General features: G+C 43.2%; 1 protein-coding gene across 5 annotated transcripts in view; it reads left to right on the forward strand.

Annotated features, from left to right (window-relative positions):
* The first annotated feature begins 657 nt into the window (after positions 1-657).
* The window catches only part of NRG2 (neuregulin 2), a 293,885-nt gene continuing 270,402 nt past the window's right edge, over positions 658-24,140 (forward strand). For all 5 annotated transcript variants that reach the window (XM_006891165.1, XM_006891167.1, XM_006891166.1 and 2 more), the window contains exon 1: positions 658-1,575. In XM_006891165.1, the coding sequence (XP_006891227.1) occupies positions 882-1,575 (694 nt within the window). In that variant the 5' untranslated portion in view covers positions 658-881. The remainder of the gene's footprint in view (positions 1,576-24,140) is intronic.

The raw sequence follows: 24,140 nt of genomic DNA on the forward strand, positions 1-24,140 counted from the left end.
ACAATCTCAATCTCTTCACTATCATGATGCTGCCAATTGGACCAATGGTGAGAATCTTTGTGTTCTTAATGTTGAGCTTCAGTCCATACTGAAGGCTGCAGTCCTTGAAATGTCAAAATCACCCCTGGTTAGGTGTCCTCAATTCCACGAAAGGACTTCAACTCGCCCCATCTCTTTCCAAAATAACCTGAGCTTGGGATCCTTCCTCATCTCAACTCGAAACCCCAGCCTCCTCCAGAAGTGCCAGCGCTGCGCACGTGGATTAGGTTAGGGGCAGGCCTCCAGGGTCCTCCAGGGGAAGGGGATGGTCCTGGAGGCAAGAGGCCGCCACCCTGGCGGTGACAACCTCCCTGGCTCCTACAACTAGTGGCCAAAGGCCGGGTCACGCCCTGTTTCCCATTCCTGCGGTTTTAGGATGCTCTCAGGATGCTGCTACTCCACCCTCTCCTCACGCACCACCCCACTGTCATGCTGATAAATTTCCGAGAGGAAAGGGGAGCAAGCGAGTGCCCCAGCGCCCCCGCGGGCCGCGAGGCCGGGCACTAAAGCGGTGCAGTGTCCCGAGCCTCCCCTGCAGAAGCCGCGCTCCTCACTTGGTCCCGGGGTAGAGGGGGCGCGAGAGAGCAAGTGGGCGGGCGTCCCATCCTCCGCATCCTCCTCCAGGTCCTGGCGCGCGGGGTGGGAGCGCTGCGCGGCGCCGCGCTGCGCATCGCGGCCCGCTCGCCGCCTGCCCCCTGCCCTCGCTTGGCCACCTCCCCGGGCTGCCGGTGGAGGGCTCCGAGGCGCTAACGTTACGCTGTTTCCGGTTTTCCAGCAGGCTCTGTTTCCCCTCCCAAGGCGGCGGCGGCGGAGCGGTGGAGCCCCCCAAATGGCCTGGCCAGATGCGGCAGGTTTGCTGCTCAGCGCTGCCGCCGCCGCCACTGGAGAAGGCTCGGTGCAGCAGCCACAGCGACAGCAGCAGCAGCAGCAGCGAGAGGAGCAGCAGCAGCGAGCGCGGCAGCAGCAGGAGCAGCAGCCACAGCAGCAGCAGCCACAGCAGCATCGCCCGTCCCGCTGCGCCCCCAGAGCCGCGGCCGCCGCAACCGCCGCAGCCCCGCAGCCCCGCAGCCCGGAGAGCCGCCGCCCGCTCGCGAGCCGCAGCCGCCGGAGGCATGAGGCGCGACCCGGCCCCCGGCTTCTCCATGCTGCTCTTCGGTGTGTCGCTCGCCTGCTACTCGCCCAGCCTCAAGTCGGTGCAGGACCAGGCGTACAAGGCGCCCGTGGTGGTGGAGGGCAAGGTCCAAGGGCTGGTCCCGGCCGGTGGCTCCAGCTCCAACAGTACCCGCGAGCCGCCCGCCTCGGGCCGGGTGGCGCTGGTGAAGGTGCTGGACAAGTGGCCGCTCCGGAGCGGGGGGCTGCAGCGCGAGCAGGTGATCAGTGTGGGCTCCTGCGCGCCGCTCGAAAGGAACCAGCGCTACATCTTTTTCCTGGAGCCCACGGAGCAGCCCTTAGTCTTTAAGACGGCCTTTGCCCCCCTCGACACCAACGGCAAAAACCTCAAGAAAGAGGTGGGCAAGATCCTGTGCACGGACTGCGGTGAGTCGCCCCCTCCCTCGGCCCCAGGCAGGGGGGAGGGGCGAGGTGGCGGGAGTGGGGGTGGGGCAGGGAGGTGCTGCAGGTGCCCGGGCCTGGGGGTGGGGCCGCCCCTGGGCAGCGCGCCGGGCACGGGTGGGCGAGGGGGCGGGGGTGGGGGACAGGGCGGATCTGGCCCAAAGTGTGCCAGGGGTGGGGGGCGGGGGCAGGCGCCGGCTGGGGCCCGCGGGGATCTGCGGCTGATGTACGGCATGTGGGGCTGGAAAGCTGCCATCATAGCCCAGTAGCGGTAGGCAAAAGCGAGAGGTCCGGGCGGCGCTGGCCGGAGGCTCGGTGAGTCAGGAGTGACCCCCGGAGGCCTGGCCCTCCCGGCTCCCGCGGGCCTGCCGGGCCGGGCTGCCAGGGTCTGCGGGAGCAGCCGGGCAGACTCCCGGGCGGCGGAGGCCTCGGCTCACAAGTTGTCCCCGGAATGGTCGCCCCCCGCCCCTCCCTCCTCCCCTGGTTCGCGGCTCTGCGCGTCCACACCGCTGGCGCAGGCAGAGTTGGACTTTTTCCTCTACTGTTTTCTGCCCTCCATGTGCTGAGGCTTTTTTTGGGTTGTTTGTTTTGGTTTTGGCTTTCCCCCCCCCTTCTCAGTGGTGAGTGCCTGACTTAGCTAAGGGTTTGGCAGAGCCAGCTCTTCACCTCCAGGACTGGAGAGCTTACACATCTTTTGGCTGCTGCTGGAAGCTCTTCCTGGGTCTGTTGGTTGTGAAAAGGAGGAAACAGAACAACTTCTGAAACGCTCTGAGTTCGGCTCTGACATCTTACTGGCAGGGTGTATTGACCGCATCTCTCATCTCCACAGTCCTGGGTGCTGCACAGGAATGCAGGTGATTAGAAACAACACGCTCCAAAATCTGTACAGCTGGCAACGGAGGCTTCCACGTCGGGAGTTAAAAGGAGGCCAGTTTAAAGGAGCTTTTTCATCTTTCCCCTCAAGTGCTGACTTCTCAGTAGGACATTTCTAAGTAGCTTGTCCTTGCACTGGAGTATTTGTGTTCACTTGTCTTGTATTTATTCGCGTTGAGGCTTCATTTCTGTCCCTACCGAGGCCGAATGTGTTGCGTGCGGTGTGACTCTGAACTGTATCCTCATTAACTTGTGACAGGTGTCCTGGACTCTCGCAGAAGTTGATGTTTACCAGTTTACCGACAGATTCTGGGTAGCGTACAACTGGTAGGAAGTTTTGCTGCTCTCATCTTTAGAGATCAATGCCTTCGAATTTTAGAAGCTTTGTTGCTGCCATGCCCTTCAAGAGGCTGATGGTGGGAGCATATACTCTCACTATGGTAAACTGAGATCACTTGCTGTTAGCCAGGCGAGTCCTGCAGTGTCTTAATCAAAGAGAAAACCAAACTTTGGGCTAATAGAAATGCCAGCTCTGGCGTTGTTCTAAGGAATATTGCCAACTGCTCTTTAAGGTTGGTTGTTATGCTCAGAAGTATTTTATGATGTCAAGTTTGAGACCACTTAACAATTTATACTTAACACACACTCTCTGTTTAGCATTTATTAACATCCTTTTCTAAGCTGTGGAGCTATTCTGTGCAGTAGAAATAGATACTAAAGACATTTCTTGAACCTTGTCCAAGGACAGCTTTTGTTTTGCTGAGTACTCCTGAAGATGCACTCACCTCTCCACCTAACCCCTGGTCTGGTCCACTGAGGATCTGATGGTCATTGTCAGACAGGGACCTGGAGGCACAGGCTTTTCTGCCCCCATCTTCCCTCCTTTCCCCTTTCCCCCAATACAATATGCCCTATCATTTATGCATTTATGCTTTGTTTTCATAAGCATGAGAGAGCTGAGTGTGGAGATTGTGCAAGATTTGGGAGGTGGAAACGATAGTTTGCTTTTAGGTTAAGGCCAACTCATATTAGTAGAAAGGAATATGTCTTTTAGTTCTCAAAAAGCAAGCAAACAAAAAAACGTAGGATTGAAATCACTAGTAAAGAGAAGATCTTTCAATCTCACAGATTACCTAGGAACAGGGAACACATGGAAGTCACTTGGATTTGCTTCCTCTATTTTGATACCTTATTATGCTTTAGGTGAAAGTTTACATAGCAAGTTAATTTTCCAGGTAAAATAGTTCATACACAAATTGTTCTGTAGTGTTGGCTGCAGTCCCAACAGTGCGTCAGCACTCTGCCTTTTTCCTCCCTGGGGTCTTCACTTCCATTTGCCCAGTTTCCCTGTTCCTCCCTGTCCTCTCATCTTTGGTCTGGGGTACAGGTAGCCCTTTGGAAGGAGCACAGCTGCTGGTTCTAAGGTGCAGATTCTGCAAGGGTGTGGCTTTGTTTTACAGTCCTGTCTGTTATTTGGCTGAAAGGTGGCTTCTCTGAGTGTCTTCAGTTTCAAGTTAGAAGGTTGTTTCAGGGCAGCTGTCCCAGGGGCCCCCTTCAGTCTCTCTTAGAATGGTAAGACTGTTTTTGTTTTGCTTTAATTTGAATTTTGTTCTACATTTTAGACCATCCTGACTGGGACCTTCCATGGTGATTTTGGGCAGAGTGGTCTAATACTTCTGCTCTCAGGTTTAAGAAACGAACAGTGGTAGACCATTAGCCCTGTGGACTAATAGCTTCACTGGATCTTCTCGCTCTCTTTTTTTCAGCCTCCTTTGCTCCAGAAAAGACCAGTATTAGCTTCGTGGATGGCAATTGCCAGTTTTTAAGACCCCAGGCACTACTCACTGGATGTGGAGCATTGCCGTCCTGAACAGTGTTTTGTCAAGTGACCTAGATGTCCCCTGAAACCATAGTCTGTAGCCTTCAGAGCCAGTGGTTCAGGCTTGGTATATAAGTAGTTTTTATAATTATGATCCCTTGTATGCCCTCTTATAAATATGAGCACACATATATCATTTGCAAATATGTATGTAAAAATACTCACCACCATACTTCTATATGTATGTGGGTATGCTTACCTGCAACATCCCTCGTCTAGTTTGCATACATATTTACCCAGCTGTCTACTCACGAATTTTCGTTAGTTGTTCTTTATTCTCATGGACCTTTCTCAGGGTCTCTTTTAGCTTGCTCATGTTGTGCTGACTTCCTGGAAGGAAACAGTTTAGAATGCAAAACATTTTACTTTGCCTTGATAGTGCAAAGGTATGTGTCCGTTTGGGGATTAGATATTAAAGGGCACATTTGTGAGAGAAGACTTGTAGAATTGGCATGAATATGACAGAATAAGCTGCATGTTCTTATTTTCTACTGTGCAATTAAAGCAAACATATAATGGTAATGGTATATTAAATAAGGAAACAAAATCATCCTAACTAATTACAACCCTTTCCTTGTGCTCAGCAGGAGATAACGAACAGATTAATTTTTGTTTTTATCTCTAAAGAAAGCCCTCTAGGCCACAGGGTCCTTAGGAATTTGTACTCCTCCCAACGGATTTCCCCATTTGCAAACTAGGGAAAGTGACACTTGAGAACTGTCATCATGGCAGTTATTTGAGCAACTGAGAATGGATTGTTACTTCATTCAAGCAGTTTCAACTCTGAGGAGAGTAACTCCTAGGGATTTAGTTAAGTGTGCAGTTTGAAAAGATCAGGGTTTGGGGATAATCAAATGGACAGAAAGATTGTACCTATAGCTGACATATGCTTCATTAGCATTGAGGGAGGGGTCCACTGGACCCTTCCTGAAAGAGCCTCAAAGATGGCTACTCTCCACTCAGCTGTGAAACATAGACCTGAAAACTGCTTGTGGTCTAAGGTAGGAAGTGATGTATAGAGCTGTTACTAGCAGAATCTACCACAAGGGCATTTTTGTAGACCTAATTTGTATTATTCATCCAAAAATACTCTCTGTGGTGGGAATGAGTTTGAGTAAAATGTTTGCATTTCTAGCAGGAGTGCATATATTGAAGCATTTTCTGTACCTTCTGTAGAAGGAAAAGAGTTAGAAAGGCTTATAGGGATTAACAACTCTGCACAGTGCTATAAAAGCGCCTTGTTCTGCAAATAGTCCTGCATTTTAAAAGAAGGTTGCATATATTTTGGTATAATTACACCCTATCTTTTCGCTTTCTTGTGTACAAGTTTTTTAAGTCGTTTCCTTATTGAATAGATGCAGTAGACAGCATTTTTTTTTAATCACTTCTTCCTTGGGAACTTTCTGATTTGTTTAACATGGAAAAGGTAGGGTTTTTTTTGAGGGGGGGAGGACTTTAAAATCTTTATATTTTTTAAAAAATTAATTGGCACCCAGATTCATGTATTAGAGGAAGGTGGTACACAAAAATCAGTATAGCAAAAATGACTGCATATTTTTAAAATGTTGTTTATTTAAAGAATCTTTTCTTCCCCAGCCAGCTGGAAACCCAGCTGTGCTGCAGCTTGAAGATGGGAAAGTGAAACTAGATAGAAACTGACCAGCCCTGGAAGAGGCAAAGGGCTTGGTTAGAGATTTAGGGTTGAGTGACCATCACAGAGTCATTATTTCTTTTAGAGATTGCTTTTCTCCGTAGGGTGTGGGGGACATATTCAGATCATTTTTAAGGTCTTCTTTCCCTACCCCCTAGGGTTTAGTACTGTGTCTGGTTTATAGGAGCGGTCTTTGTAAGTGTCTTTTGAAGTCAAGTGAAGCTAAAAAAGCAACCCTCCAGATTTAATACTAAAACAATCTTAACTCGCCCATCTGTGACTTAAATTCTGTTCCGAGAAACTGGGTTTGATGATAGCCTTTACCTGTCGCTATGGGAACCTTTTTTTTCCCCCAAAGGAGTCTGTTATCAACTAGAGTACTTAACTGCAATGTCCTTAATCATTGTGTTGATTAGCATTAATGGAACATGAGTGGTGGAGAATAACAGTCTTGCTTGGGAAGCACCATTTCCCCTCCCCCCTTTTTTTAAGGGTAGGTTAACAATACTCAACTCCCTTTTTTAAACAAACAAACAAAAAAATAACTATCAGTTTGAATTAACAAATGGTTTGGGAACGATACTAAGTTCCTCTTATTTCCCAAGCAGCTTACTCACTCATTGTTTTGAGTGGTAACTGACTCATAGCTGACCCTCCAGAGGGTTTCTGAAATGGTGTATCTCTCAGGAAGCAGTTGCCCAGTTTTCTGCTATGGAGTTGCTGGTGGATTTGAACCACCGGAAGTGAAGACTTTGGGTTAGTAGCGCAACTCCCTACAGACTATGCCGCAAGAGCTCCCTCTCTATTATTTTATTAATAGCAAACACATCATCAAGTTATTGTTCAGGTGGCCTAGCTGGTAAGTAGTGGCACTGCCAGCCCAAAGGCAGGTGGTTCAAATCCACTGGGAGAAAGATGGGCAATTTGCAGCCTCTGAAAACCTGCTGGAGAGTCAGTTATGAGTTAATTCCAACTCTGCCACAATAAGATAAAATTATATCTTTACTTTTGAATATATAACACATCAAAATGGCTCAAGACTCGGAAAGGGTATGTAAGATTTTCCTAGGTAGTGCAAATCGTTAACATGCTTGGCTGCGGTAGTAAATTTGCCTTTTCGTTCCCATCCTAGCTGCCCACCCTGCTCAATTGTAAAGAAAGAAAGAAAAGAAATGTATCTTTCTCTAGAAACAAACTTTTTAAGAATAGTCTTGAGTTTATTATTTTTTAGAATTTTAACAGATAAAGAATGCTCTTTTTTACCAATAGGTCAGTTTTATGGGAAAGTCTTACCTACCTTGTACAAAATCTTAACTCCCTAGGTCCTTCCCGTTACCACTGAGCTCTTCTATCTGAAGTGTCTAATGGAAAGGGTGGCTCTCACATGTAACCAGTATCCTGCCCCACAAACCCAACCCTAGCATACAGAGTAAAGATGCTTATTTCTTTTTCCAGATAGCCTCTCATTCAGAAGCTTTTCTAATGTAATTAGTTTTATGAGAGTTTTAATCAGATGCTTAGAGATGCAAAGGTTTGTCACTTAAGCTTTTGCATTGTAGTGTTGGGGCCCACACAGCAGTTCCTATTGTTTGAGGGTCTAGGTGGTCTTCAAGAGACCCTGGATGAAAGATGAAACGTCCCACTGCGTATTGCCTTAATTTCCCATTTAGAAGCCAAAGACCTCGGTTATTGATGAAGAGTTTGATTTTGACCACATGTACATACAGCTGGAACAACACCAGAGTGAATTAGCCTGGTGAAAATCAGACCATATCCAGTGCTGTCAAGCTGATTCAAACTCATTGGGATCCTCGTCAGGTTTCTGAAGCTGTAACTCTCTATAGAGATTGTTCCTTTTTTCTCCCTTAGAGCAGCCAATGGATCCAGTAACCTTTTAGCTAGCAGTTTGACACTAGGAACTATGCCACCAGAGAGCATCACCTGCCTTCTCCATAAATATATCTATCTGTTATTATGAACCTTTGAGTCAGAACCAATCCATAGTTGACCTTCCAGCAGACTTTCAGAGTCAGTAAATCGCATGAGAGAAGATTGGCCATCTTTCTTCCGTGGAGCATCTCTGTCTCTCTCAAAAAAAATGTACATGTATATTTCTTTTAACATTTTTCTAAATAGAATTTTATTTGTTTACATTTGTTGAGGAAATAGAAACACTTAAGAAATGTATTATGGGTTTAAAATAATACACCAAAACATCTGTCATTTTTATGTGTATAGTTTAGTGACACTGATTGTATTCACCATGTTTTATAATCAACACCACTATATGTTTTTCATCACCTTACCAGAAAACTTGGTGTCTCGTAAGCAAAAATACTTCCCTATTTCCCATTTCCACTTGTATCTATGCATTTGCCTATTTTAGATATTTATTTGTTCTTTGGGGTTTGGCTTATTTCACTCAAGATAAATATTTTCAAGGTTCATCAATGGCATAGCACGTATGAAAATTTCATTTATCTTTATGATGGAATACTGTTTCATTTTATATACTGGCTGTTGTTGTGTGCCATGGAGTCAGAACTGACCTGTAGCAGACCCGCCAGCAGTTTTTTAGAGACAATTAACTGTGTAGGTGGAGATTGCCTGTCATTTTCCCATGGAGCAGCTAGTGAATTCCAAGCACATGTCTTTAGGATTGCAGAGCAGCTTCTTAGAGATATAAAATGGGGAGTTCTCTACAATTCCAAAAGCATGTATACACACACACACCCCCACCTCATATCTTGTTTATCCATCATGGATACTGTTTTGAAGGGTAGAGTAACCAGTTTGAGTTCAGTGTTAAAATTTCACAAGACTAGGGAATTACCATTTGCACAAGTAAGGAGGAAAAATGATGATGTGAGTATCAAAACAGTGGAATTTCTTAACTCTAAATCCTGCTTTTTGGAAGCAGAAGTGGCATCTACTTCCTAAATAACATGCCTTCAGAAACTCTATGAACTTTGATAAATGTCAATATTTGTAGAGGGGCTTCAGGCCTTTTGTTCATAGGGTTGCTATGAGTCATGCTCAACTCGAAGACAATCAGCAACAACAACAAATCCTGCTTGTTTAGTGACATTTGGTAATTTTGAACGTTGAATTGAAAAAGGAACAACATGACAATATCAGTGAAGTTTACCCAGTGTAGTCATCAACTATTTGTTCTTGAGTTTTTCTTTTTTGAGCTTAAAGTGTTAGTATCATCTTTAGCAAAAGCGGGGGGAGATCCCCCAGATTTTGAGTTTGGATTGGTGTATGTGAGATGTGGATTTCCCCCCCACCCCCATTATGCATCAGAGAGCTGGACAATAACTAAGAATGATGATAGATGAAGGCTTGATGCCTTTGAGCTGTGCTGGTGAAGAGTGTTGAACATACCGTGGACTGCCAAGAGAACAAACAGATCTGTCCTACAGAGGATGAAACCAGGCTGCTCTCTGGAGGCTAGGATTTTGAAGCTCTGACTCACATATTTTAGGCATGTGGCCAGGAGGGACCGATCCTTGAAGAGAGACATCATGCTTGGAAAAGTGGAGGGAAAGTGCAGGAGAAGAAGACCCCAAATGAGATGGATTGACTCTGTGACTAAAGAAATTGGATTAGGCCTGTCGAAGATGATGAGATTGGCTCAGAACAGGGCAGGGTTCAGAGTTAATGTATGTAGGATCCCTATGAGTCGCAGGGAACTCGCAACTTGTGTCCGGTGACTTATTCCTGTCTCACTTACCTATTTGAATTTGCACAGAGAGAAACACAACAATCTTTGGTTTATGAATTTACAGAAATGAGATAGGAAACTTCAGAAAATTGGGGGGAAATACATGGACTTGCCCAGTGGAGGTGCTAAATTATGACAGGTTTGGAAAACTACTATTTTATGTAAAATGAAAATAGACTTTTAAAAAAACCCACAAAACCCACCAGAAGAAAACCTCTAACAAAACAAACACAAATCTTGCTGAGCTAGAGCTCCAAGTAAGGATGTAAGAACTGGAGCAAATCTGGAGGATGATTAAAAGACATTAGGACATGAAAGGGAACACGCCGTACCCCAGGCAAGGTGCTGGGAGCTTTTGCCAACCTGTGGTCAAAAGATAGATAGACTGATTAACATCATTTGGTGCTAATCAGCTGTGATGCTTTTGATAATTATGAAAGTTAAGGAGCCTCCTGTCTCTGGCTGGTTGTTATCTGAGCACTAACCACAGTTAACAGTTTTGCAGTTTGTGGATGCAGGATGATCCAAATAGTTTCTCGAGGGACCTTCTCTAGGACAGAGAAGACGCCAGGCGTTCCCAGTGCCTGCTCGCTCTCCTCTGTGCCTCTGCACAGGACCTGGTCGTGCTGCTTGTCCCTTGGCAGCGGGGCTGGAAGTGGCCAGCATTCCACGTACCCTTGCAGACGTTAGGAGAGTGGCATAGACATGAGCATCCTCCAACCTTTCCAGATTTTGCTAGTAACACAGACTCCCAAAATGTGATATTTGGGCTACTTTGTTCTTTTTACAAACAGGATTCCTCCTCGTTCTCTTTAGCCTTCACAGACTCTCTGCCCTGCGCCGGGGACTTTCACTTCCTTTTCCTCTTTTCTTCTCTCATCTGTTTTATAAAGATGGAAGATTGGTTTTTGTCTTTAAGGCCGAGATATTTCCCTCGGTCTTATTCTTGACATTAGAAGTATGATAGTGGGTTTGGTGTTGGGTTTGCTAACCAGAAAGTTTGCAAGTTCAAACCCACCAGCCCCATAGGAGGGAGGTGGGGGGGGGGCAGTCTGCATCTGCTAAGATTAACTTCCTTGGAGATCTGATGGAGGATTGCCAGGAGTCTGAATGGCCTCAACCGTAGTGGGTGGGTTTCGGGGGGTTTTTGTTTGTTTGATCTTGATAATGCTCCAACTAACACAAGTCAAGCTGGACTTACCTCTCAGAACTGAAAGAGAGGAAAGTCACCACGTATGTAAATACCCAGTGTGAAAGACAGGGCATTGATTCTATTGTGACAGCAATGTGACTTAGGATCCCAAGGTTATATTACTAAAATAGCTTTCTTCTGTCTTTCAAATGTTTGCTTCAACAAACATTTGAATCTGAGTTCTGTATAAGGAACGAGGTGCTTTAGGGGACTTGCATCAGACGCAGTCTCTGTCATCAAGGAGTTTGTAATCTAGAAGCGTGAAGATCCAACAGTAGCCTAAGCTAGAATAGTGGCACTACCATCAGATATACCAAATACAGCGATGTTGGGAGGTGAGGTGTCATCCTAGAGGAAAGAAAGGTCATATCTGCTTAGAAGATTAAGTTTCTTGGAGAAAGTAGTTTGAAGCAATCTTCCAATTGTCTGAGATAAGAGGGTTTGTGTTATTTTTTTTTTTTCAGGAGTGGGTGGCTTGGGGATAAAGAGAAGTTAATTGATTAAATTGGTTCCATGCAGAGACAGAAAATTCTTAGCAGCACAAGGACATGTTTGTAATATACAAAATTATCAAAATAAAAAGGATAAACAAGCAAGAAACCTGCAGAGGAAGATTAAGGCTATAATTTCACAAACTGGTAGTGAAGCAACTCAGTAGTAGAGTGTGTGTTGGTCCATTGAGACATCTTACTGGTACCTGTTTCATCCCTAGGAAAAGAACTCCAGAATTTGTCCCCTTTGTGTGTGTCTGTCTTATTTTCTCATGATCCGGCCTGAGGGTGCCAGTATGATGAAACCAGACTGACCAAGGTGCTGAGGAAGCAGAGGATTCTGCCACTTGTCTTGATGTTTGAGTTGTGCATCAGATCTCAGGCGGATCTTGCCCCACTGCCTGGGAGGGTCACAGCCCAGCCCTGTGCCCATCAATGACTTCAATTTGCTAACATAACCTTGCTTCATCATCCCAGTTAGAAACCCAACAACGAGTGTGGAGCCTGGTGTTGGCCTCTCTTCTCGTCACCGTTGATACTCGTGGGAACAGCAGCCAGGATGTCCTGTGCACCGTTGTGACAGCACAGAAGGAAGGCACAGAGAGCTCAGTAACGGCCAGTAGTCCTCAGGGAACAGGGCTTTTTGTTGCTGTTTTATGGAAAGTGAACAGGTTTTACATGTATTTCGTTAAACCTACAGCTAAGTATTTTGTAATTTTAAGAGTCCCTTTGTAAACGGTATATAGAGATTTTTTTCTTATTGTCTTGATTTTTTTATGGTCATGATAAATTATTTGTTCTAATCACTTTGAGGGAGCTCTGGTGGCCTAGTGGCAAGAAATTGCACTGCAGTCCTGAAGGAATGCGGTTCAGATCCACATACTGCTCCATGAGAGGATATCTGAAGGATATCTGCTTTAGTCAGTTCGGACTGGACGGTACACAACAACAACAATCACTTTGGGGATAGATTCTTTACCTTTTTTTTCCCCATACACATCTGTGTTGTTAGTGGGAAAAAGACTTTTTATTTCTTTTCTGTTCTTTTTTTGGTGCAGCTGGAGTGCTCTTTGGAGGCAAGAGTGATGAGGCTTTACCTCACTTAATCTGGACATGTTGCTAGGAGGGGCTATTCCTTGGAGAGGGACGTTATGTTGGGAAAGGTGGAGGGTCAGTGAAGGAGAAGAAGACTCTCAACCAGGTGGACTGACATGGTGACTGCTGCAGTGAGCTCTTGTGTGTCAGAGGGTGTGAGAATGGCACAGGGTAGAAGAAGGTTCAGATCTTTTGTTCTTAGGGTCGCTATGAGTCGTACTCGACTCGACGGCACGTAATAACAACATTCTTTTTTGCTTCCCTGCCTTCCTTCCCCACCTCTTTGCCTTTCTGCACTGGCTAAGACTGCTAAATACAAGGTTGTATGAAAGTGGACATCCTCATCTTAATCCTAGGGGAAAAGCATTCAGACTTTGAGTATATAAACGTAAGGGTTTTTTGTGAAAGCCCTTCCATAAAAGTAAAAAAAAAAAAAAAAAGGAGAGTTCTACTAACTATAATTCATGCTCCAAAGTATATGTATGTGCTCTACAGTCAGATGGATCTAGATTTGGAAATCATCTTTTCTATTTTCCAGCTGAGTGATACTGGGCAAGTTAGTCTGTACCTTAGTTTCTTAAAAAATATGGGTAGTGATAGCACTTAATTACTATGAGATTAAAAGGAGATAGTGCATGGAAAACAATTAACATAGTACATGATCTGTAAATGCTAATTATTAACAAAATCCTGATACCTTCTACCAGTGTGAGCAGGAAGAGTAGGCAAGGGAAAATTTCAAGTTCTCTAAGTAGAAGTAGGTGGAGGGAAGAAAGGAGGGGTATGTTCACCACCAGCTGTAATTTGTCGCCTAGGTGTTTCTGTTCATCTCAGTTTGAGCACCTCGGTTGGGCAGGTGGAGGTGGTGAGGCGAGCAGAGCGGGGTACACGCGTGACCACATCGTAGGAGAGCCCCCGGGAGCAGCTCCACAGGTCTGACGCTGCTCCTGTGCTGGTCCCCACACCAGAAAAACCAAACCAGTTTCTGAATTGACTACAAATCCTAGAAACTCCATGTATTTAGGAGTACAACAGTTTTCTGTAGGATTTTCAATGTCTGTTATCTTTTGGAAGTGAATCACCAGATCTTTCTTTCAAAGTACTTGTGGGTAGATTTGAACCACTGACCTTTCAGTTAGTAGCTGAGCACAGAGACTCTGTGATGGTTCTAAGGGGCCAGTACATCTTGATGTACCTATGGGCATTTTGTCCATATGTTGGTCAATTTTTATTTTATTTTTTTTTAAGAGATCCAGCAGCTACATACTGATTTTTCCTATTTCACAAAAAGTGTGGAGAGACCAAGACCAAGACCAAGAAGTCCAAGCTCTAGTCTTGGCTGGCCAGCTGTTGAGTTGAGGGGGTCTTATCCTGCTTTGTGATTTTGCCAGGTTGTTGTTATTATGTTCCATCAAGTCACCTGCGACTCATGTACAAAGGCTCTGAAGCCTGTCCTATCCTGAGCCAGTCTCGCTGACTCTACCAGCATTGCCCTAGTTACTGTATCCATCCATCTCATCTGAGATCTACCTCTCCTGCACTGTCCCTCCACCCTTCCGGGCATGATGTCCTTCTCCAAAGATTGGTCCCTCCTGGCCACGTGCCCGAACTATGTGAGACGGAGCTTCAAAATCCTAGCCTCCAAGGAGAAACTTGGTTTCATCCGCTCCAAGTCAGACCTATTTGTTTTCTTGGTAGTCCATGGTATGTTCAAGACTCTTCTCCAGCACCACAACTCAAAAGCATCAGTTCTTTTTCTGTCATCCTTAGTCATTATCCAGCTCTCTGATGCATAACAAGTATTTGAGAAAACCGTGGACTGGATCAGGCACACCTTAGTCTCTAGACTGATATTGTGGCTTCTCAGTACTCTGGAAAGATCGCTGACAGAAGATTTACCTAATGCACTTTGTCTTTTGATTTCCTGACTGCTGGTGCCAAGAGTGCTGATTGTGGATCTGAACAAGCTGTAAATGTTAACAACCTCAATCTCTTCTCCATCCATTATGGTGCTGCTAATTTGGTCCAGTGGTGAGAATCTTTGTCTTCTTGATGCTGAGCTTCAATTTATATTGAAGACTACACAGTCCTTGACATTCTGCAGCAAGTGCTTCAGGTCCTCCTCAGTTTCAGCAAGCAAGGTTGTTTCATCTCTATAATGTAGGTTGTTGATGAGTCTACCTCCAATCCTGATGCCAAATTCCTCCTTTTAAAGCCCAGCCTCCAAAATGATCTATTCTGCATAGGTAGAGGGGTTGAAAGTCCCACCAGAGTGGTTGAAAAGTTTCTTTCCATCCATCATGCTCCCTCATTCCCTCCTAACCCCTCAGCCCCCACCCCAAGAAATCAAAGTACCTGATTTGATAGTTTCTAACTATGGGATTGGTTCACATGGAATCATTAAAACCTTTTCCTTGTTTCTGTGTAGAGCTGGGGTGGAATCTGATGGTTACCCATGGTCAGAGGGTATAAAATTTACCGCTATAGAGTCAGAATGGACCCCTAGCGAACCCTCCAGCATTTTTCAAGGCTGTAAATAAAACAGGCGAAGACTGCCTATCTTTCTGCTGAAAAACTGCTGGTGGATTCAAACTACCAGAGACTCAGCCTTTAGATTAGCAGTGCAACTCCCAGCAAAGTGAGAGAAGGCACTTTCTTGGATTTTTAAGGTTTTATTTTTAGTTGACTAAATTTGTTGGTGTGAGGAACCTAATGAAAGCATGAAATTAGCTTCTTAGGTGGTTATATGGTGCCTCCTGTAAATATCTGATGGTTGTTTATTAAACCATCCTCATCCCCACCTCACTCTCCCTTGGCTCACGATACTTCCTTGGCTTCAAGGATTATACTGGGTTTTTTTTTTCTTTTTCTTTGGCCCTTATTTTTTTGTAACCTGTTATCTTGTAAATGATACTTCTAATTTACTACCTTTATTATTAATTTTCCTTTGATGAGTCGGTCTCTTACCTCTTCCACCTGATTGTAAGCTCACTGAGGGTGGTGGCTTGGAGTGTGGAGAAGTAACATCTGATTGATGGCATTGCCAAGTAAGAAGGCAGAGAAGGCAGCTGTGAGCTCTTTTGCTCTCCCTACTGACCACTTTTGCCCTAGGTAAATTTCAAGATTTCTCAAGTGACAGACCAGGCCAAGAGACTAGACCAATCATGGGAAGGAAGAATTTTGCTTTTTGGTCATGTTTCAGTTCAAATTTTTTTCCCTTGGTGGTCTATAGTTTTTCATTTTCTTGCAAGTAATTCTCTTGAGTTTTAGGATATCTCTTGGTTCTTTTCCCATATATGTAAATATTTTGACTGTGCTTCCTTTCTATTTTTTTGGTTGGTAAGCATTCTGCAAAATTCACCAGTTTCGCTTGCTATGATTGGATATTCCCATGATCTCTGATTGGAATATCCACTTGGATTTGGTTACTCTGACTCTTTTATTCCTCAAGTGTCTTTTTTCTGTAGCTGAGATTACAAATTAAGAGTGGTTGTAACTTTGTACAGGGAGCTCTGGTGTCATAAGCTATAAGAAGTTGCTCTACTCACCCCAGGCTGTTCCTCTCTGAGATCTGAGTTCATCATTGGCTCTGAGGCGAAAAGATTGGCAGTCTCCCCTAGTGTGATTAACAGCCTTGAAAACTCAATAAAAAATCAGCTATGAGTTGTTTCCAACAGTGTCAGTGAGAGAGAGAACTTTTATACTTAAGGATGCATATGAAAACCCCCCTCCCTGGGGACATATGACAATCGCTTAGGGATCTAAAAAAATCATCTAGAGATCTATAAGACTCACCAGGAAATTTTGCCAAAATGTAGATTCTGTTCAGTATGTCTGGGGTAGAAATGCAAATATTCTCATCAGGAGGAGGTTGAACAGGAATGAATGATTTGGAAGTCTTGGGGGATTCTGGAGGCCAGTAGTGTTTAGTGTTTAGAATGGTGTGTTTTGCCTGTGGTTTTTTCAAGAGATGTTAATTTACAATATGTCCCATTTGGCATGTTAATTCTTTTCACTGTTCCCTTGGTGAGGCATTTTTTGCCATCAACTTGTCTGAAAGAATTGGATGGGGATTGTTGGGAAGGGGGGCAGCTTTCTAAAAGAAGTTCTCTTCTAACGCAGAGTTCCTGAGGCTCTAGAACTCAGAATGCCTTCTACTGCTGCCTGCAGGGGTCATTACCCACCAAGCAAGGCAAGCAAGGAGCTTACCTACAATCGTCATTTCTGTAGTCAGCGGAGATCACAGGGATTTTACCACTTATTCATCTGGAGTCAGCAGTTTCACATGGATAAAAAACCATTTCACTAAAGATCAGTAAATATGCACCAGTGAGCACATGCTTACTGTGCTTCTGGAGACTTTGTCCCTGTCAGAGATGGTCAATTTCAAGACTTTCATTCCCTAAGAAGGTGCTATGTGGTTAGGAGAGAGACGGATGCCAGCTGTACCTAGAAGCAGGATCTTTGATCTGGTGGAGGGGGGGGGGGGGGGGGGGAAGAAAGAAACTGTTAACTGTTAGTAAATTAGTACATGCAATCTCATGCTTACTTTCCTCGTTGGATACTCTGGTACTGCTGCCTGTGATCACAGCCACAGTGTCAAGTAGGGCCCCTCACCACATTTACTTTGGCCAGGAGTGGATTTCACAAGCAGTGCCCAACTGATGACTTTCTTTTGGGGCAACTTTGTATAGATTTGGAAGGGAAAGTTTAAGAGTCAGAATGCAACAGGTGGATTTAAGCAGATGAGCTTTCTTACCTCAGTCCCAGTCTTTGGGTGAGAAAGAAACAGTACGATTTCACTCAGTCCAAATTTCCTTGCGTTGCCATTGATTGATTAGATTTCAAGAGGAAAATAATAGAAAAAAAAGAAGCGAAAAAAAGGAATATCAGATTCTGATGTATTTATCACAGAGTTGAAACCAAGTCCTACAACTAAGTGCAGGACTTTCAGATGCCGGGTCTGTAGAAGGCAGCCTCTTTTACAATTCTCTCTCTGCTTACTCTTAACATTCAGAGTTTGCTTGAGTTTTTTTTTGAGACCCTTTTGTCCAAGAGTTAATCTCTTTTACTTCATCCTTACTGTATTGATTTTTGTCATAAAACTATTTCCCAGGCACATTTCAGTGACCAGAAGAAGTTTCCAGGATTTTGCAGCACAAAGTTTCTAAACCTTCCTTAGACTTTATAGGTTCTATGGACCTAGGGGGAAGGTGAAACAAGGCTTAGACTAGGCACCTGTGAGGATGAAACCACATCCCAGCAAATTTGCCTGAATTTCGTTCAGGTCAAATTGTTTTACAAAACATGTAGGCTTTGTCGTGTTTTGTTTTTTTTTTTTGTTTGTTTGTTTGGTTGGTTTTTTTTTTTAAAGACCTATCTCATATCTCTAAGTCTCATTTCCAAGGAGACCAGTAGCATGCCCTGGACTCTTAATGATACCTCCTCTAAATAGTCTTGTCTAAGCATTGTCAGTCAGGTCCTTCAGGTGACACCTCTGGTGTTCACCGCAGGTGATTCAGGCCAATATGGAGAGATCCTGGAATGTGGAGCTGTGTAGTATTATATTCTGAGCACAGGAATACATTATCACTTCTGAGAGAAACTCCTTAGTGCTGGAAAAGAATCTAATTTGTAGGTTGAAAGGAGGCACATGGGTAGCCATCAGACTGGGGGGGTGCTCCCAGTCTTTGTTTCTCATTATGTAAATCATCTGAGTAGGTTTCCACTGTGCGTGGTATGCACTCTGCTGACTGAGGGCAAATGAGAGCTGGAGCTGAGACTGGTTCCCTTGGGAATACTGTTTTCGCCTCTGCCAGCTTTACTGGGGCTTCTACCTTTGTCCACACACAGAGTGAGCTCCCTGCTGCTTCTTGGTGGCATCACAGCTTCTGCTGAACAGTTTGCCTTTGGCCTAGAGCTTGTATCGAAGTAAAGCTTTAAGGCATTTGGTATTATATTAGTTCTGTGATGGAATCTCTTAAAAGTTCATTGCATCCCAGGGCATTGTATCTAAAAGAACACAGCGGGTTAGTAGAGAGCTCCAGTGAGTGTGATTGTTTTTAGTGGGCCAAAGTCATGAACCATATATATTTTTTAAAGTATAAGCATTTGCTTTTCTCATATCTGAAGAAAGAAAACAGCAATGAGACGTTTTTCACTGCAAGAGAAAGGAGAAAGGGCACAGTGGTGCTTCTGTATACAAGTGACTGAATCCAGTGGATGCTGGTCTCCATTCACTGGTTCAAAGATGATTTTCTTTGGAAGAGTTGGTAACAGCAGTGAGATTTGGGGGTGGGGTGGGGCTCAAGGCTGATGTGCACTTGATGTGGTCACCCTTAAAGATTGAAGCTGGTTTGTGGATGGTGGTCTCTCCATCAGAGGTAGTGTTTGACTTTCCTGATGCTTCTTAGTGTCTCTTTCCTTTTCATATGACCCTACCATTGGATCTTCTTTTTTCAACCCTTTTGTAAAGTGTAAAATTCTGAAAGAGTTGTTCTTGGTTTTCTTCTTAATTTGTGTAACCTATTTTGAAAGTTTCTACCGTATATGGATAGATGACATAGTAGTTATGGGTGCATGTCCTGGAGCTGGCTTTCAAAGGTGAATCTTAGTTCTGTGATTAATAAACTGTATATTGTTGTTGTTCTTAAGTGTCAGATCTGAACCATGTTCTATCCTGTACCATCCTCATCATCCCTGATATATTTGAGCCCATTAATACAGACACTGAGTCGTTCCATCTCATTGAGGGTCTTCCTCTCTTTCAAAAGACCCTCCACCTTTCCCAGCATGATGTCTTTTTCCAAGGACTGGCCCCTCTTGGCCACATTCCCAAAGAATGGGAGATAAAGTTCCATCATCATTGTATTTAAAGAGCAGCTTGGCTGCACTTTCTCCAAGACATATTTATTTATTCTTTTGGAAGTTCATGGAATATTGAGTACTCTTCTCCAACACCACAGCTCAAAAGCATCAATTCTTCTGTCATTCTTAGTCACTGTCCATCTTTCAGATGCATAGGAAGGAAGTGAAATGACCATGGCTAGAATAAGATGCACACTAGTCTTAAACTGATATCACTATTCTTTAGTACCTTGGAGAGTTCCTTCCTTGACAGATTTCTCCAATGTCTTTTGATTTCTTGACTGCTCATACCAAGGATGTTGATTGTGGATCCAAGTAAGATGAGATCATTAACAACTTCAGTGTTCTCTCCATCTGTCATGATGTTTCCTGTTGGCCCAATGGTGAGGATTTTTATCTTCCTAATGTTGAAATGTAATTCATATTGAAGGCTGTAGGTAGAGTTTGATCTTCTGCAGCAAGTAATTTAAGTCCTCTTCACTTTCGGTTAGCAAGGCTATGTCATCTGCATAACAAAGGTTGTTGATGAGTCTTCTTCCTACAATCTTGAAACCACATTCTTCGTCATAAAGTACAGCTTCTCTAATGATATGCTCAGCATACAGATTGGATAGTATGGAGAAAGAATACAGCCCCGATGTACACCTTTCTTGATTTTAAACCATGCAGTATTCTCTTGCTCTATTCAGACAACTATAGGTTTTGCATGAATGCACTTAAGTGTTCTAAGATTCCCATTTTCTCATCAGTGTTAATCATAATTTATTATGATACATACAGACAGATGCCTTTCCATAATCAATAAAAAACAAACATCCTTCTGGTATTCCTACTTTCAGCCAAGATCAATTTGATGTCAGCAATGATATCCTTGGTTCCATAGCCTCATCTAAACCCAACTTGAACTTCTTGCAGTTCTCTGTCAATGTTCTGTTCTAGCCATTTTTAAAAATAATCTTCAGTAAGATTTTGCTTGTGTGTAATGTTAGTCATAATGTTCAATTATTTCCACATTCTGTTAGACCTTTTATGGGAACGGGAATAAATATGGATCTCTTCTAGTCAGTTGGCCAGGTAGCTGTGCTCCATATGTCTTGACACAAACTGGTGTCACGTCCAGGACTGCATTTGTTTGTTGAAACATATCAGTTGGTACCATATTAATTCCTGAGGCTTTAATTTTTTGCTAATGCTTTCAGTGCTGCTTAAACTTTTTCTTTCATTACCATTGGCTCTTGATCATATGCTACTTCCTGAAATGATTCTGTGTCAATCAATTCTTTCTGGTACAGTGACTCTGTATATTCCCTCCATCATATTTTGATACTTTCTAGACTATTCATAAGCATCTTTCAGTATTGACACTCAAGACTTGAATTGGTTTTTCACTTCCTTCAACTTTAGAAATATTAAGTGAGTTTTTTCCCTTTTTATTTTCTATTTCTAACTCTTTCCCCTGAAAATCCTCTGGAGGGTCAGCTATGAGTTGCTTCCAGCTCAGTGGCAGACAACAGCATCAACACTGCACATTTCATTATAATACTTTGCATTGTCTTCATGAGCTGCCCTTTGAAATCTTGTTTTTCCTGGCATTTCTTCCCTTTGTTTTGGCTTTTCACCATTCTGTTTCAATTTTCAGTGTATCTTCTGACATCAGTTTTGGTCTTTTCTTTCTCCCTTGTCTTTGTAATGACCTTTTGCTTTCTTCATGGATAATATCCTTGATGTTATCCCATAAACCACCTGGTCTTCAATCATTAGTGTTCAATGCCTCATACTTGTTCTTGAGATGCTTTTTAATATTAGATGGAATGAACTCAAGGTTATATTTTGGTATGAGGAGGAATGTAGCATTAGGATTGGAGGAAGACTCATCAACAGCCTGCATTATGCAAAGAACTGAAAAAACTGATGAAGGCCTAAAGCATATGATACAGTACGTCAAATATTGCAGTCTGCAATATAGATTGAAGCTCAACATCAAGAAAACAAAGACTCTTGCCAATGGGCCTATTGGCAACACCCTGGTAGATGGAGGAGAGATTAAGACTGTTAATAATTTCAGTTGGCTCAGGTCCACAGTCAACTCTCTTGGCACTAGCAGTCGGGAAATCAAAAGACAAATTACATTAGGAAAATCTCCTGTCAGCAACTTCTCCAGAGTGCTAAAGAGCAATGATGTCAGTATAGAGACTAAGGTACACCTGATCCAGACCATGGTCTTTGCATGGCTATGCATCAGATAGCTAGACAATCACTAGGGATAGTAGAAGAAGAATCAATGCCTTTGAGTTGTGGTGCAGAGAAGAATATTGAACTCCTGGACTGCCAAGAGAACAAACAGGTCTGTCCTAGAGTGGATGAAATCAAGTTGCCCTTTGGAAGCAAGGATTTTGAAGCTCTGTCTCACATACTTTGGGATACTGAGAGATCAGACCTTGGAGAAGGACATCATGTTTGCAAGGGTGGAAGAACAGCGCAGGAGAGGAAGAACTATGGATGAAATAGATTGACACAGTAGCTGCGATAATGAGGGTAAGTGTGTCAGAGACAGCGAGATTGGCTCAGGATAGAGCAGAGTTCATAGCAATAGTGCATAACGTTTCTATAAGTCAGGTTTGACTAGATAGCACATAACAACAGTAGCTTTAGGTAAATGAATTAACCACTATGGTAACATTGTGATAAGGATTCAGTGAGTTATTCCAAAATAATGGCAAATATTTTGTTGTTAAGCACCCATTCTTCTTTTTTTTCCATTTTATTCTGATTTATTTACAATGCTTGAATACATTGTTTTTCATAAAAGATCTTTCTCATTTCCTTCATCTCACACAACCATCAAATCATGCAACCCTATGATTAACACCCTATCACCCCAATCTTTACCCCTCTATTTCCACTCTCCCCCCCTCACCTTGGATCCTCATAATCATTATACAGTAATGGTTTTGTACAGTATTTGTCTTTGTGGGACTGAATTAGTTCACTCAGTATAATGCTTTCCAGTCCCTCCCAAGTTAGGTGATAATTTACAAAATCATTGCTCCTGCGTGCTACGTAGTATTCCATGGTATGAATGTACCACAACTTCTCAATTCATTCGTTTGTGGTTGGACATCTGGGTTGTTTCCATATTCTTGTGATGGTGAATAATGCTTTTATGAACATTGGTGTACAAGTTTCCGTTTGAGCCTCAGTTCTCATTTTCTTGGGGTATATATATTCCAAGCAATGGAATAGCTGAGTCATATGGAATTTCTATGGTCATCTTTTTGAGGAAGCGTCAGACTGCCTTCCAGAGTGATTGTACCATTGTACAATAACACAACAATATAAAAGAGTTCCTATCTCACCACATCCTCTCCAACATTTATTACTTGCTGTCCTATTAAAATTTGCCACTGCTACTGGAGTGAGATGATATCTCATTGTGGTTTTGATTTGCATCTCTCTTATTGCCAGTGACCTGGCCATTTGAAAACGTCTTCTGTGAAAATTCTTTCCATGTCTTTTTCCCATTTTATAATTGTGTTGTGGCCCAGGAGTATTCTATAGACTTTCACTGTGACAGTCTTGTCTGAGATGGTATTGCCAAATGTTTGTTCCCTATCAGTAGGTTTTCTTTTCACCCTGTTGGAAAAAGTTTTTGATGAACATAGGGATTTAATCTTTAGAATGTCCCATTCATCACTTTTATCCTCTTCAGATTGTACATTTCTGGCTGTATTTGGCAGTCTTTTTATACCGTAGAGTAGGGCTTCTAAGGTTGACCCACCCCTGTTTGTCTCTTCTGAACTTTATGGTTTGGGGCTTTATTCCCAAGTCTCTTATCCACCTTGAGGTGATTTTTTTGTGTTTGGTGTGAAATGTGGATTCTGTTTAAGCTTTCTACAGGTAGCAGTCCAGTTTTGCCTGCACCATTTGTTGAAGAGGTTGTCGTTTCCCCACGTGATAGATTTTATTTCCTTGTCAAATATCAGTTGACCCTAGATAGCTGGGTCTATTTCTGGGTTCTCAGATCTGTTCCACTGATCTATGTGCCTGTCATTGTACCAGTACCATGTTGTTTTGGTTACGATTACTATGTAGTAGGTTTTGAGGTCAGTGACTGCTATGCCTCCCACTTTGTTTCTGTTTTTCAGAAGTGTTTTGCTTATTCAGGGTCTCTTGCCTTTCCAAATAAACTTGACAATTTCCCTTTCGATCTCCTTGAAAAAGGAATTTGGTATTTGTATCAAGATTGCATTGAATATATCGATTGCTTTTGGTAGGATTGTCGTTTTCATGATAATTGAGTTTTCGTATTCACGAACAGAGCATGTTTTCTCATTTCTTTAGGTCTTTTATTGTGTCTTGCAGAAATGTTCTGTAGTTTTCTTTGTGTAGGTCTTTTGTGTATCTAGTTAGGTTCACTCTAAGTATATGAATTTGTGGTTGGCTATTGTAAATGGTATTGTTTTCTAGATTTCCTTCTCTGAGTTCTCTTTGTTACTGTAGGGAATCTCTCTGATTTTTGTATATTGATCTTATATCCTGCCGCTCTAACAGGGTTTTTTTTTTTGGTTGAGTTTTTGGGGTTTTCTTTGTACACTATCTTATCACCCATATATAGAGATATTTTAACCATCTCTTTGCCCATCTGGGTGCCTTTTCTTTCCTTCTCTTGTCATATTGCCCTAACAAGCACTTCCAGTACAATACTGAATAGAAGTGGTAACAGTGGACATTCTTGTCTGGTCCCTGTTCACAAGGAAAATGTTTTTGAGAATGGT

Source organism: Elephantulus edwardii, unplaced genomic scaffold (assembly GCF_000299155.1).
Source record: "Elephantulus edwardii isolate Elephantulus edwardi_28Jun2011 unplaced genomic scaffold, EleEdw1.0 scaffold00095, whole genome shotgun sequence".
NCBI lineage: Eukaryota > Metazoa > Chordata > Mammalia > Macroscelidea > Macroscelididae > Elephantulus > Elephantulus edwardii.